Raw genomic sequence first — 15,534 nt, 5'->3', positions numbered from 1 at the left:
TCGAACGTACAAAATGAAGCTGAACCCAAGCAAATGCGCATTCGGAGTAATGCGGGAAAGTTCTTAGGGTTCATGGTGTCCCAGCGGGGCATTGAGGTCAACCCCGAGAAAGTGAAAGCAATTATGGATCTATCTCCTCCAAGGACGGTGAAGGAAGTACAAAGCCTGACGGGAAAGATAGCAGCCTTAAATAGGTTCGTATCAAGAGCAACCGACAAGTGTCTCCCTTTCTTTAGAACACTAAGGAAATCTTTTGAGTGGACGGACGAATGCCAAAGGGCATTTGAAGAGTTGAAGGCATATCTGTCTGCCCCGCCATTACTTAGCCCGTCTACGCCGGGGGAGGAATTATTCCTATATCTTGCTGTCTCGTCGGCAGCGGTAAGTGCGGCTCTCATTAGAGAGGAAGGGAAGGTCCAGAAACCTGTGTACTTTGTAAGCCGGGCGCTACAAGGCGCTGAGGAGAGGTACCCACGGATAGAGAAACTCGCCTTCGCACTTGTAACTGCAGCTCGAAAACTGAAGCCGTATTTTCAAGCACACACAATAATAATCCTGACGGATCAGCCATTACGGAGAGCAATGCACAATCCTGAAACCGCCGGACGAATGGCTTTGTGGGCTATCGAGCTAAGCGAGTACGATATCCAATACCAGCCACGAACAGCTGTGAAAGGACAAATATTGGCAGACTTCATTGCTGAATTCACTACACATGAGGAGCAGGGGGTAGAAGAGACGCCTACATGGAGAATTCATATAGACGGATCCTCCAATAAGCATGCGGGAGGAATCGGGGTTGTACTCCATACCCCAGAAGGAGATAAGATTGAATGTATGATCCGTCTGGAGTTCCCTGCTACGAATAATGAAGCGGAGTATGAGGCCCTGGTGGCGGGATTGGAGCTTGCAATAGCGGCAGGGCCGGGAAAGCAATGGTCTACTCCGATTCCCAAATCGTAGCTAGCCAAGTTAATGGGAGTTATGATTGTAGGAATGAACGAATGAGAAGGTACCTCGAAGAAGTGAAGGGTCGGACGAGTGCCCTCAAATTCACGATAACTCAGATACCGAGAGAAGAGAATCAAGAAGCGGATCAACTCGCAAAGGCAGCTTCGGCCGAACCTATGGTCGTCCCGGAAGCAGGTATTGTCCTTCGTCCAATATTCATCGTTACTAGATAATGTTCGGGTGCGGGAACTAATCACTAGAGATGATTGGACGGTTCCAATTGTGGCGTACCTCAAGGACGGCAAGCTTCCAGACGGGAAGGAAGACGCAAGAAAATTGAAGGTTAGGGCTGCCCGATTCATACTGATCAAAGGCATCCTCTACAAAAGAGGATTCTCCCGCCCTTATCTAAGATGCCCGGGCCATGACGAAGCGTACTACGTAATGAGGGAAGTTCATGAAGGGATCTGTGGAAACCACTCGGGGTCAAGGTCTGCGGTACACAAGCTACTCAGAGCTGGGTATTACTGGCCGACAATGCAGAAGGATGCCCATGTATACGTGAGAGCCTGCGATAAGTGTCAACGGTTCGGCAATCTTATTAGGCAGCCAACGGAGGAACTCACACCTATGACAGCCCCATGGCCGTTCGCACAATGGGGATTGGACATCATGGGTCCATTTCCAATGGCGGCAAGACAACTGAAGTTCCTGGTAGTAGGAATCGACTACTTCACCAAGTGGGTGGAAGCGGAAGCTCTTGCTACTATCACGGAGAAAAATATTCGCAACTTTGTATGGAGAAATATTATCTGCCGATATGGGATTCCGAGAGTACTCGTGTCGGACAACGGGAAGCAATTCGACAACGATGCGTTCCGAGACTTTTGTTCTCAGCTAGGAATCAAGAATCACTACTCGTCGCCCGCTCATCCACAGGCTAACGGACAAGTTGAAGTCACGAACCGGTCCTTATTAAAGATCATCAAGACCCGGCTCGAGGGGGCAAAGGGCATATGGCCAGACGAACTACCAAGTGTCCTATGGGAGTACAGAACAACGGCAAGAACGCCAACGGGAGAGACACCGTTTCGATTAGCGTTTGGTGCCGAAGCCCTCATACCGGTAGAAGTTGGGTTGACGAGCTACCGTGTGGAAAGCTATGACGAGAGTAAGAATGCTGAAGCATTACGCCTACAGCTTGACCTTGTTGATGAAGTCAAGGCAACAGCGGCTCAAAGACTGGCTCGGTATCAGGACATGATGGCAAAACATTACAACTCTAAGGTTCGGCACCGAGACTTCAGAGTTGGAGATCTAGTGTTACGAAAAGTGCTTGGCGCTACGAAAGATGCATCCCTGGGAAAGCTGGGTCCCAACTGGGAAGGCCCGTACCGAATCATTTCATGGCACAGGAAGGGAACGTACTACTTGGAGACACTAGACGGAAGGAAGTTAAGCCATCCCTGGAACACGGAGCACCTGAAGAAGTACTACCAATAAGTGCAGCAGTCACGATACCAACTGCCTTACTTTCCAGTTTAATTTTAGACAGTTATAGCTTTTACTTTTTAGAGCTCAGTTTTTTCTTTTTCATAAACAATTTGGTTTATTGAACTTATGAGTGGAATTTTTTCTAAAAAATGCATGCTGATGAAAAACCTACAAGTCCACATAGTGGACGGATCACCCAAAGGGTGAAGAACCTATGGACGGATCACCCAAAGGGTGAAGAACCTACAAGTCCACATAGTGGACGGATCACCCAAAGGGTAAAAAACCTACAAGTCCACATAGTGGACGGATCAACCAAAGGTTAAAAAACCTAAGTCCACAAAGTGGATGGATAACCCAAAGGGTAAAAAACCTTAAGTCTAAAAAGTGGACGGATTATCCCATATTACAACTCCATAAAATAAGGCCGACTACACAAAAAGATTAGAAAATCTCGTTCACAAATGGACGGGTTATCTGAATATACGACGGATAATAAGCAAGCAACATGCCATTTAAGGTTTGATAAGTCAAGTTTAAAAATTACAAATGACGGTTCAAACAAAAGTTCACTAAACAGTGATAAATTTTTACAAAAGGAAAAGTGTTCTATTCGTTCTTCGGAGATGAGTTCCCGTCCAATGGACCGTCGTCTTGCTGAGTAGGAGGTTGAACTTCACCTTCATTGGCTGGAGCAGTGACGGCGAACACTTCATCTGTACTCTCTGACTGGACGGATTGCGCGAGTGTTTGCCCTTGAGCATCAATGTTGATGTGAGATACGTCCAGCTCAGGGTACGACGACTTAACCTGACGGATAGCGTCGTCGAACCCGTCTGCAAAGGAGTTTCCAAGCTCCGTTATAAGATTCTCAGAATCACGATATTCTTGGACGGCTATCTCCTTGGCATTGTCAAGCTTCGACACCGTCTCCGTCAGCTGCTTATCTTTATTATTCAAAAGTTCACGTAGATGCCCATTCTCTTTCTCCACTTCGCCTCTAACTTGCTCCGAGCACTTGAGCTTTCTGTCCATATTAATCTTATAGGTCTTCAGCTCATGTAACTCCTCCTCCATCGTCTTGTTTTTCTGTCTCAGACGGTCCATGGATGTCTCATGATTAAGGCAACGGCCAAAAAGCCCCTTCATCATCACCATAGCCTGGAAGCAAAAGAAAAACGATGTCATGATAATGACGGGCGTAAAGGAACTTAGCTACAATACTAGACGGATCCAAAATTACCTGAGCAAGGGTGAAGAGTCCCGTTTCACCCATCGCCTCCGTCGAGTGGTTTCCAAGGTCTGCGTAGTCGTCAGCAGTCAGCATGGACGACATCTTCTCGAGAGCATAGCTCGAGTCTTCCCGAAAGAGGACGGGCGGTTTCTCCCCTGGAGGTGTTGGACCCTTCATTAAACCTTTGCCTTTCCCGTGTTTGACGGGCGTTTTCTCAGCTTGTAAGGCCACGACGGGTTCGACGGTAGTCCTCTGTTTCTTCTGAGGACGGTCCGTCTTCTCATGTTGGATTCGTTTTGACGGTACCGTATGGGTCGTCCCTTTTGCTTGACCCCCGTCCTGCTTTTTCTTTGCTGCTTGCTGTTTGATAAGGGCTCTCCTCCTGGCGGCGTCCATTTCTGCAAATCATAGACGGATGAGAGAGGAAAGGTAAAGTAAAGCAAAAGAAAAAATGAAAGACGGGTATAGTTTTGACGAACTTACGTTTTCGAACTTTGTTATCATATTGACGGGCAGCGGATGAAGGTTCGGGTCCGTCACAATACCAATTCAGAGTATCAAGTGTGACGAGTTGAGCCCAAGTTCTTTCCTGCAGTTTTGTCTTGTTAAAAATTCTCTCCAAAAAACTCCACTTCTCCAAGTCAACCTGAGGACGGTCCCGAGCTGCAATAAAGGACGGTTAGACCTAGAAAATAAATTAAATTGACTTCAAAGATCGGACGGAAGCAAAAAAGGGGTACACATACCCGACGGAGGCATTATGCCCCATGTTGTGTCGACGGGCATGTTAGTTACATCTCCTGGACGGCACATCCATTCGTCCCCTTCTAAAAAGAAGTAACGACTCTTCCAGTCTCTATTTGAGTCTGGAGTGTCACTGACGAGCCTCAATAAGGGACTTCTAGCTACAAAGCTATACATCCCCTTGGACTTGACGATCTCTGTTGGACGGTAACAATGGAAAAATTCTTCCACCGTCAACCTTCTGGCACCTTCAGACATCGCCCCATACAAAACCTCAACCCCAATGAACACTCTCCAGGCATTTGGGGAGATTTGGGTGACGGACAGACCAAGGTATTGAAGAAGTCGACGGTGAAGAGAACTCAAGGGAAATCTGAGCCCCGCCTTTAAAGCTTGCTCGTAGATCCCAACACCGTCTACCCCCGTAGTAGCATTTCTCGGATTTGTTGGGAAGACGTAGACGGATGTTGTCTGGTATTTGGTACTTTGTCCTAAGTGTGTTGAGTTGAGATTCGGTCATGGACGACCTAAAATCGTTTACCGTCCAGAGAGGCAGCATGACGAACTCCCTAAGGCCATCTGGGCCAATTATTGATTGGACGGGAGGATCCACACCGTCCAAGCTACTACTGGACGATTCTGAACTCTCCGTCTCTAGACCACCATCAAGGGAAGAAGAGGTACTTGACGGATCCCTCTCTTCACTTGAAGTGTCAGGATCTCTTGGACCTGACGGAAACTTTTCATCGTAGCCCGCCCCCTCGCGGACAAACGACTGGTTACTTGACGCACTAGACATTACCTACATTTATGACGGTACAACCTAAGACACCGACGGTTCTAAAGAAAACACACTTAAAACAGTGAAATTCAAAGAAAGACGGAGAAAGGCTTGGAATACGTACCGAATCGAAATGATTTCTGACGAGAATCGACGGACGGATCTGCTGAAATGACGGGAAGGCACGATAGTTGTGACGGTTGTGCTCTGCTCACAAGTTTTTCATATGAAGGTAAAATAAGGGGAGAAAAATTTGGCTTTTTATAGAGTAGAGGGCGCGGAATACGAAGCGACGCCTCGGTTTGGGTAAACAGCCAATCCATGAGGGCCACGTGCTCTTCGCCAGAAATGTAGGCCACGTGTCATCCGTCATGGTATGCCAAGACCGTCCCCATTTAATACATTGCTTTTAGTCATTCCATGGATCCGTCAGATTATAAGGACGGATCCAAGGAATGAAGGGGGCAACTGAAGGGGATAAAAATAGTAAATGGACGGAAACAGTGAGGACGGATCGACACCATGATTGACCCAGCTATGACGGTTAGGGGTTGCTGAATATCCGTCTTGTATAAATTAATTATGGATGCCACGTGGCGTGTCGTTTGATATATTTCAGATAAGCTTCTGCTTTATCCCCACGCAAACGTTTATATTTAGACTCCTTGCGGCACACGTTTAAGAAGACTCCTATATGGAAAGGAACTTGAGAAGGAAGTTGTATCCTCAAACAAAGGTAATTCTACCCACTATAAATACCCCAGAAACCCTAAGTATGAAGGTACGCATAATATTCTTAACTCTAGCACTCTAGGGTTAAAGGAACAAGATTCTAACTTGACCTTCGGAGGGTATTCGGCCGACACCACACCGGTGCTCTCTTCTAGGTCCTTCGTTTTCTTTTTGCAGGTGTTGCTTTCGTTTGAGGAGCGCTTGCAACTCATTGGTGATATTTTCGGCATCATCAGGAATAAAAATAAATACGATGTATAGTGTTTAAAAATGTAAAATACGTAAATATGGGGACAAAAATGAAAATATGGATGATTGTTCCACATTGCTTATTGTGGTGTCTTTGGAGAGAGAGAAATAGCAGATGCTTTGAAGATAAGGAGAGATCAATCTCAGACTTGAAGCTAGTTTTCTTTAGAACCCTTATAGATTGGTTGACTACTTTGCGGAACCAATCATTTTTATCTTTTCTTGATTTCTTAGATTCTTGTAATTTTTGCTCTTGATTGTTTAACCCTTGTACACTTCCTGTGTACTAGGGTGTTTCCTTTTTTGATATCAATAAACATCTTACTTATAAAATAAAATAAAAATTAAATAACTTAACAAAAACATCACTTTTTTATTTACCAATAATCACTCATCACATCAATAGTTTGTAAATTTTTTTGTAAAAAAGTTTATATCTCTATTATTACACTTTCTCTATATAAAATGAAATAATCAAAATAATAATAATAATAATAATAACAAAACAAATTTTTTACTCTTTTGTTAGTTGGGAATAAAAATAAATACGATGTATAGTGTTTAAAAATGTAAAATACATAAATATGGGGACAAAAATGAAAATATGTAAAATTACAAGGACAAAAACGAAATAAAGCAATAAAAAAATTCAAATTTTATTTAAGCACAGCCTTGTTCCCTTGAGATATTGAAAGAGAGAGAGAAACAAAATTCAAAATTCAAAAATTTGAAGAGAGAGAGAGAGAGAGAGAGAGATAGAGATGGCAACGACATCAGGAAACATCAAGGAATTCTACAGACAGAGGAAGAAGAGCGGCGTTTCAAAGCCCTCCAACTCCAAGATTTCCACCAAGAAATCGCTCAAAAACGCCGCCACTTTCGGCTCCGATATCACCCAACCTTCGGCTCTCATTTCTCACGGCTCCCCTGATCTCAAAGGTCTCTCTCCCACTCTCATAAATTTATAGGGTTTTGTTTCAGATTCTTATGCATATTCTTTCGTTAGGGTTTCAAATTTGCTTGTTTTTTGCCCAGAAAGAAAATACTGAATACGATGTCGTTTTCAAAAAAAGAAATTAGGGCACTGAAATTGATTTGGTTTTCAAACGATCAAGATTTGCTTAATTATTAATTAAGCAATGTGTTTGCTCTCAAATGTACTAATGTATGGATTTTTGATGTTTCTGGTTTTTGGGGGTGATAGATGACAATGATGAGAATGAGGACATTTTACGGAAATTCGACATGAACATGGCATATGGACCGTGCCTTGGGATGACTCGACTGGCCCGTTGGGAGCGTGCTCGGAGTCTAGGTTTGAACCCGCCTGAAGAAATCGAGGGCCTTTTGAAAGCCGGTAAAGTCCGGTCGGATTGCTTGTGGGATGGCCGCGTGTAGATATGTTAGTATGTTTGATATAATGTGTTTCTTTGTGCTATGGTATCACAATGTAGTAGGTAGTGGATTGACTGAAAGTAGTGGTGGTGCTTGTTTCAGCTCAAAGTGTTGAAGGTTCAGCCTCTGGCTGGGCTGTGCTGTTCTGTTCTGTTCTGTTCTAGATGATGTTTGTGTGCTTTGATTTGCTAGACAGTTTGGTAGTGTTAATTAAGGTTTGTTTTAGTTCATGTTTGTGATTATGGTTTTTCAAATGGTTATGCTAGTGGTGTGCTGCATTGAGTGGTTGACAGTTTGAAGCAAAGCATAGAATGTTGCAAGTTTTGCAATTGTAGCCTGGAATATATGCTTATGCTTTGCTTGTGTGTGTGTGTGTGTGTGTGTTAAAAATTTGAGAATATGTCTATGGATTATGATGCTTTGGGTAGTTAAACATTGGCTAATTTGCTATTTCGTTGTATGTTATGGTGTTTGATTAAGGTAACCAACAAAGGCATGCCTAAGTTAATGCTCTTTACTTCACGAGTTTAAAACACAACAATTCAAATTGGGCAATAATGGTTAGCATTATGTCACCGATTCATAAAGCTAAAATATGTTTGCCTTTACTTTTTGATGATGAGATGCTATATCAATTTCTACTGTTTGTAGAGCAAAATACTAGACATTGAATGTTTAGGCTAGTTGTTTTATAGGTCATGTTAACATATGCCCTTGGGGCAATTGCTAATCGTTAATGGACCATTTTAGGAAACTTTTAATATTACTTTCTTGAGAAATATATAAAGATATCAAAAAAGCTGGGTTTTTTTTTTCTATAAAAAATTTCTAAAAATATATCATAAACTAATAAACCAATGCCTTTAGTACATTCATTAACTTTTCCCTTGCTATATAACTCCCCTTGAAAAAAACAAAGATGAAATAACTTATGTAGCTAGACCATTTTTTCCCTTTTAAACTGCGTAAGGATAAAGGACATCCTTGACAGATTGAATGAAGTTTTCATCTACTGCTGCAAAAAGCAGAGTGCCACCTTAATCTAATTATATTTGATGAAATTTAAATACTCAATATATTTTTATAGAATATTTCCACAATTACAATAACGATGTAGAGTGATAATTTAAAGGTTCACCCTTCCTAAAAGGCCCCCTACAACCTCTAAAATTATTTACTAAATAATCATAAATTACTACTTAAAACCTTCGGAGAAATGATGCAAGATACAATCTAACCAATGAATACCAACAACAGCCAAAGTATTATAGCCGAATTTTCCAATTTATTCAGCCATATGCTTTCACTAGGCCCACTTCAACGGTGGACCTTAGTACTAAACAACGTTTTATCATCTATCATTTATTTTGTTCTTCCATTTCAATGATACAAGCGTAGCTAATTTCCATGTAATTTTTATTTGATCCTTACAGACATACCACTAGTATGAATAATGACTATATATATTGAAACAAATGACAAAGAAATCGTTTTACAAAAATCATTACTAATAACAGATAAAACCCCTAAAAAAGAAATAATTTTTAAAAAGCTGCTAGGATAAACCTCCATCCCTTTACAAATCAAGTGTTTACTCCTTTTTCCTCCTCGATTTGGATTTCACGTCATCAGGTATACATGATGACCAATAGATTGGCATAACTGTGCACACTGCCTGTATTAGGAGGCCAACCGGAAACCTTGAAAAATTATTTCCTGTAACCCCAATATATGATGCAAGTGCTACACCAAAGTATCCACTCGCTATGAATGCAAGGGCTATGGCAGACATCACAAATGCCATTAGAGATCCTTCACATCCTGGAGGGCAGTACTGCGCTATCAGAACACTGAATGGCAGAATCTTAAAAAAGAAGAGAACCTCCAAAAAGCCTGAGAAAATCACAACATATAGAGAGTCTGGCACACCCATATTTCGATAAAACCCCTTTACAAACAAGACATCAGATATCATAAGAACCGCCATCAACACCTGAATGGCTGAAATCAGTTTCCTCGGTGGGACCGACTTCAAGTGACTATTATAAATGATGCTCCATAAAAGCATTGCTGCCTGACCAAACACCTTAGAAAGACCCAACACCGTTGAGTCGATCTTCAAATGTTCTATCTGGTAAAAGAACATGGTGCCTGTTAATGCTGGAATTATGGCATAAGATGCCGCAAACCATGCTATTGGGTAAGCAATCTCGGGTTTTTTTAATACAACTGCGAGCTCTGAAAGTTGTTTTATAATCCCAGCATTAGCTGTGCTCTTGGGAAGGTTAAGAGAGCTTTCACGAACTGTAAGCGTTATAAAGAACTGGAGGGCAAGGAGAAGGCCAAAAAACAGGAACATAGTTTGGGGGGAGGTTCGATCTATGACAATACCACCTAATAGGTTTCCGAGGACTCCACCAACAGAGGAAGCCATCCAAACATATGCTTGGAGCTGTCCTGAGGAAGATGATTGAGAACTTTTGGAAGAGGAAGTTGGTTGTTTACCTACCTCTGCAACTATAGCATCATTTGCAACCTCAGCTATTGATGCACCAAGGTTACTAAGAAGGAGAAATAGGGAGATCGTGTAGATTGACATGCTTGATGGGGAGAGGGTTGCTATAGCTAGCCATGACACTACTTGTAACAAAGCTGCAACAGCAAAATTGTGGGATTAGTAAGAGACCAAATAAGAATCATATTGCACTGGGAAAACAATAAATGGACACATTAAAAGAGAAATAAAAAAAAGTCAAGTACATCCATCTAGAACTATAAGGGATCATAATATTAATCAGACCTTACATCTACAAGCACAAGCAAATTAGCTGGGTGTAAGTTCAGATAATCATTTTTATAGGTATTAAACTTTATCTCTTGCAAACATCCCTTTCTCTCAGTGTCAAATTCTAGCTTTATAGAAAATTTATAAGGTTGCTTTTAGATACTTGAATTTGGATTTGAATTTTCAAGTAATAGATTTGAAATGTCTTAATTCCAAATCCAAATATTTAAGTATGTTATACGGATTTCTAAAATTCTATAGGTTAAAAAATTATTTCAAATTCATGGACCTTAACGGATTTGTCAAATACAAATCCTTGACCCTTTGCAATCTATCCAAACAAGGTATTTGGATTTTAAATTTTTAATCACCCAAATCCAAATCCAAGTGCCCAAATCCTACCATCCAAACACACCATAAAGAGAGCAACTGCAACGCAGCTCCAAAACTCACCAAATTCTGACCCATATTGCTCAATTTCTCATTTCCTCATAAAAGGAAAGGTGACCAACAAGCCAAGCCCAAAATAGCTTTTGAATGTGCCAAAAGTTGACTGACTAAGAGTTCTCTCTCTCTCTCTCTCTCTCTCTCTCTCTCTAATGACCGAATTCTCATTTTCCTTTAAAAACAAAAGCAGATCAAATAGCTTCAGTTGTAGGGTCAACTGTGGATATTCTGGCTCTTCTGGGCAGCTGGTTTATGGCTTAATTTCTCGTGCTGCCTGTTTGTTCTATTCTCGTTTTTCATGAGTGTCCTTAATATACTCCCTGTGTACTTCAGCTCGGCCTTCTTTTTCTTTTTTCTTTAATAAAGTTCTTTACTTACTGATACAAAAAATAAATAAATAAATAAAAATTCTGAGTGAGACTTTAAGACTTTAAGTTAACAAATTTGAGCTCTATGGATGTGTAAAAGTATAACTCATGCAGACTTTCATCATATCTTTTTTGAAAGAAGGAAAGACTCCATAAATTTGTACCTACTTCACATCAGATAGTATAGCATTGAAACCAAGATGAGTTAGCAATATTAAAGATGTGAAATAGGCACAAGACAATACGTTAACTAATTGTTTCGTGTTTTTATGCAACAAAAAAATTAGCCTAGGAAGCAAACATGAAAAATGGCAAGGATACATGAGATTAATTGTTTCAGGCAAGAAATTTATTGGATTGCTTAAAAAAACTATGGATAGTGCAAAAGAAGTACAAATTGAACTAGATATTGGAAAAAACACATGATAACTTAAGAGGAGATGAAATTTCTTCGATAAGTTCTAATGAAATTTGTTTTTGTGAAGTATTCGACAATGCTATGGCCCAATCAATTCTGCATAAGAAATCAAGAAAGTCATTATTATGATAATAAATTAGGCCTGCTTATTTTTACTAATGAATGAAATTACAACACAGTCAGTTGAATGAAGTCAGTCTTTCCACCAAAATCTTTCCTATATTGTTAAAAAATGGCTACCCAAGAAGTACTCCATTAAAGAAGCTTTTACACAGCATGTAGAGCAAATGCAGGCATCTTATCAATAAAGTATTGTTCTTCTGTAATAATTGTGGTAATGTGTTTTTTTTTTCTTTCCCATTGTTATGAATTCCAGGATTTTCTTCATCCAAGGGCCAATAAGAGTCTACATATTGTCAACGAGCTCTAGCTCAAATAGCACTCTCTCTTTAATAAGAATGGATAGAAGGTAAGGTGTGGGTTTAAACCTCAATGGTGCGTGTGTAACTTACTTAATTTAATCAACCTTGCTTCTCTAAACATTAAAGAAAAATTATAGTAATGTCCTATAGAACATAATGGTATCCAATTCTTTGGCTTAGGAAAACTATTCATAAAATAGATGCTTACAAAAATGTGAGCTAATGGCTTTTAGATTTTTGCAACATCATGCATTCACATGACCTTGCATGCGTGTGTCCGCACAATGGGTCGATTGAATTATAAGATACTGCTAATAACTTGATATGTCAAAGGAACCATAGAATGAACTGCCAACCCTACTCTGCTCCCCCTCCATCGAAATTGGCCATAAAAGTGCATTGCTTTCGCACCAAAGTATGGTAAGCAAGTAATGAGTGTGAAATGAAAATTTGAGACAAATGTTGACTAAGATTAAATAAATCAGACATAGACATTACAAACAACAATTAAAGAGTTAACAACTAGTATACTAGATAAACGATTAAGGTTTATGAGTTAAGAAAAGAATAAGGGAACAATGTGCTTTCCACATAAAGCAAAAAGCATTCAGGCATTGAATCTCTACAACTTTTGCTTTTGCTCAGAGCATAAAATACAGACTTTAAAAAACATTAAATAGTATTACATATAAAAAAACCCTCCACCTTTTTTATTAAAAAAAAAACCAAGAACATTAAGAATTCATAAAGTACGAAAATTCATTTCTATCAGATCCAAATCACCATCACTGTTTCCATTATCTTAGAAAATGCCACCACTTTATCAGTGTCAGCACAAAATATTCAAAGTCATATTGGGAAAATCAGAATAACAAAAAATAAAATAGAATTCAGTCAATTTACACTCACTAATCTCAGCAATTCGGAGAGGTATTACCGTAATAACAAGGCCTCAAAGATGGCAAAAAATAGAAATAAAAAAAATATCTATATTTTATTTTACAATTTGATGTACCTACCTCCAATGGCGATGTAGGGAATGCGATGCTGACCATAGATATACACTGCATCAGATACGACGCCGTAGAAGGGCTTAGCAACCATAGGAAGATTGGCCGAGTTTTGAAGAAGCTGAAGAGTAGAGGGGTCCACATTGAGTCCATCCTTGAGAAAAAAGTTCACAGCCATCCATGGAAAGCACCTGAAACCTTGTACAAAGAACCCGAATCCCAGAATTTTCCGGGTCGGGTTCTCGTCGTTACGATCCGACGAGACCATGAATCTACTGTTGAGACTTGTGTAACGTTAAAAGGTCGAAAGGGGTTCTGGAATCTGGGACTGAAGGTGTTTGTAGTTTGGTCAGTTTAGTACTAGCTTTATAGTATGTGTTTTTTGGTGGTGTTAGTCAGTGCCACGTGTTGTTACTGCTGGTGACGTGTCTCTCTTTTTTGGCTTGTCCTAGAATTTTTGTTTCTTGCTTCGGTCTGAATCTTTTGCTTTTTTATTAGTTACGTGTAGAAGTAGAATATGTCAAAAAAAGTTAAAATATATATATATAAATAAATAAAAAATTTGGGTTTAGAATATTCTATAGGTTCTTTTACTGATTTTTTTGTTTTTGTTTTTATAAAGATTTTTATATGATAATGATATGTTACAAGGAAATGACGATTGCAGATGAGAATGAATTTGGTGATTTTTACAAGACAAAAGAAATTGACTCATAGGTGGTCTAATCATTTTCCCCTAAGCTTCATGATGACATATGTATATTGGATTTTGAACTCTCTAGTATGCATCTACGGATCACCACCAAATACACTTGAAAGGATAGTTAGAAAGAGGTTTGGTAAAAGTATTAAATCTATAAAAATGTATTTAATTAAATAAATAGATTACATTTGTATATACTTTTTTTTAAAGGAGATTTTTTAATTTTGAACATATTCATTAAAAATATTATATTTAATTATTTTTTATGTGATTTTTCGTAAAAAAACAATTGGTAATAGACTATTTATGAAATAGAATTTATATCATAAAAGATGTTATTATTACTAGATTAGTTTTTAAACTTCTAACTTTTTTTTTTTAATATACCGATAGTTGACGTGGGAGATTTTAGATATTGGATACATCATTTAGAAATATTAGAAAATATTAGTTAAATTACAATAATGGGAGGTTAATCATTCAATTTTATGAAATGAAATATCTAGATTTTCTAAAAAATTAAAATTAAAAATTAGAAGAAAAAAAAAAGGGATAGATCTGGGTTTAAGAATATTCTGTCACATGTCTAGAAAACATAGGAATATCCCCTTTACAACACTACAGCTAGCAATCCTTGGTGATTTCCACATTAAATTAGGGGTCTAATAAAGAATGCAATAGTCACAAAGATGGGATGATAAAAGATGAGGTGAAGAGTATAAAATACAAGTCCAAAGCCCCACAGAACTTTACCCAAAGCGATATTCCTATCTTATTTTTCTTTTTCTGTACAAAACAAAGGACTTTACTCAATGTTCAAGAAAAGGTAACAGATTAATGATTCCATTGTAGCCATGAAAAAAAAAAAGAGCAGATCCCAGCCCAGGTTATGACACGTCCAAGGTCCAATTTATTTATTTTTTTTTTTTTTTGGGTTAAAAAAATAAATAAAGGTTAGCTAGGTTACGCCTGCCCCGGGCAAGGCGCTAAGGTTGAAGCCCATGGACCCACTTGTGTGGATGCCCACCAACGGACTCCTGCTGGCAGCGGGACTCGAACCTAAGTGGGTTAGACGAAGTGTCTGAATCTTACCAACTAAGTCATCCCTCCGTTGGCCCAATTTATTAAGTTCTAATATTCATATACAGATTGAATTTACCTATGAAGTTATGAACCATATCTAGTCCATACCGGTTACCAAATAACAATTGTCCAAAACTGATATCTATGTACATCCACAAACACATGCTATATGCATGGATTGAGACTCATGTTTGATTCGTGATCTATCAGATTAAAAATAATACTTCGGAATGAACTTTTTCTGCTAAACAGCAACACCGACAACCAAGCAAAACTATCCGAAATTTGTTCATACTCACTTTACTCTCCTAAAAATAATAATTATTGGAACCTCAATTCAAAATATGAAACAAGGCCATTAAGAATACATATTTCTATCCATTGAAAAAAAAAAAAAAAAAGCCATGCAAATGAGTGCCATTAAGGTACTGGTTAACAATCTATTTTAAGAAAATTTTGACACCACTTTCATAGGAAATTGAAAAGACTATCAAAATATTAATTTTTTTTTCTTCCCCATAAAAACTTTTTTTAAATGGATTATTAACCAATTCCCTAAGGACATCCATTAGCAAACTTGTTTCATAGTATTAACCTCAATTCAAAATATGAAACAAGTTTGCTTAAGGCCATTATGCTAAATATACAAATTTTTTTACAAAAATTTTTACAGATTACTGATGTGGTAAGTGATTATTGGTATAAAAAAATAAATAAA

General features: G+C 38.9%; 2 protein-coding genes across 2 annotated transcripts; one reads left to right on the top strand and one right to left on the bottom strand.

Annotated features, from left to right (window-relative positions):
* The first annotated feature begins 6,862 nt into the window (after positions 1-6,862).
* LOC142621173 (uncharacterized) lies at positions 6,863-7,810 on the top strand. The gene is made up of 2 exons (XM_075794491.1): positions 6,863-7,124; positions 7,390-7,810. The coding sequence occupies exons 1-2, from the start codon at positions 6,947-6,949 to the stop codon at positions 7,581-7,583; spliced, it is 372 nt and encodes a 123-aa protein (XP_075650606.1). The 5' UTR covers positions 6,863-6,946; the 3' UTR covers positions 7,584-7,810.
* Positions 7,811-9,022: 1,212 nt separating this feature from the next.
* On the bottom strand, positions 9,023-13,481 carry LOC142618299 (putative folate-biopterin transporter 7). Its single transcript, XM_075791206.1, has 2 exons — positions 13,040-13,481; positions 9,023-10,232 (listed from the first exon to the last, which is right to left on the bottom strand). Exons 1-2 carry the CDS (start codon positions 13,296-13,298, stop codon positions 9,172-9,174), a joined length of 1,320 nt encoding a protein of 439 aa, XP_075647321.1. The 5' UTR covers positions 13,299-13,481; the 3' UTR covers positions 9,023-9,171.
* Positions 13,482-15,534: the final 2,053 nt, after the last annotated feature.

Source organism: Castanea sativa, chromosome 12 (genome assembly GCF_040712315.1).
Source record: "Castanea sativa cultivar Marrone di Chiusa Pesio chromosome 12, ASM4071231v1".
NCBI lineage: Eukaryota > Viridiplantae > Streptophyta > Magnoliopsida > Fagales > Fagaceae > Castanea > Castanea sativa.
This window is presented reverse-complemented; position numbering and strand designations above follow the sequence as displayed.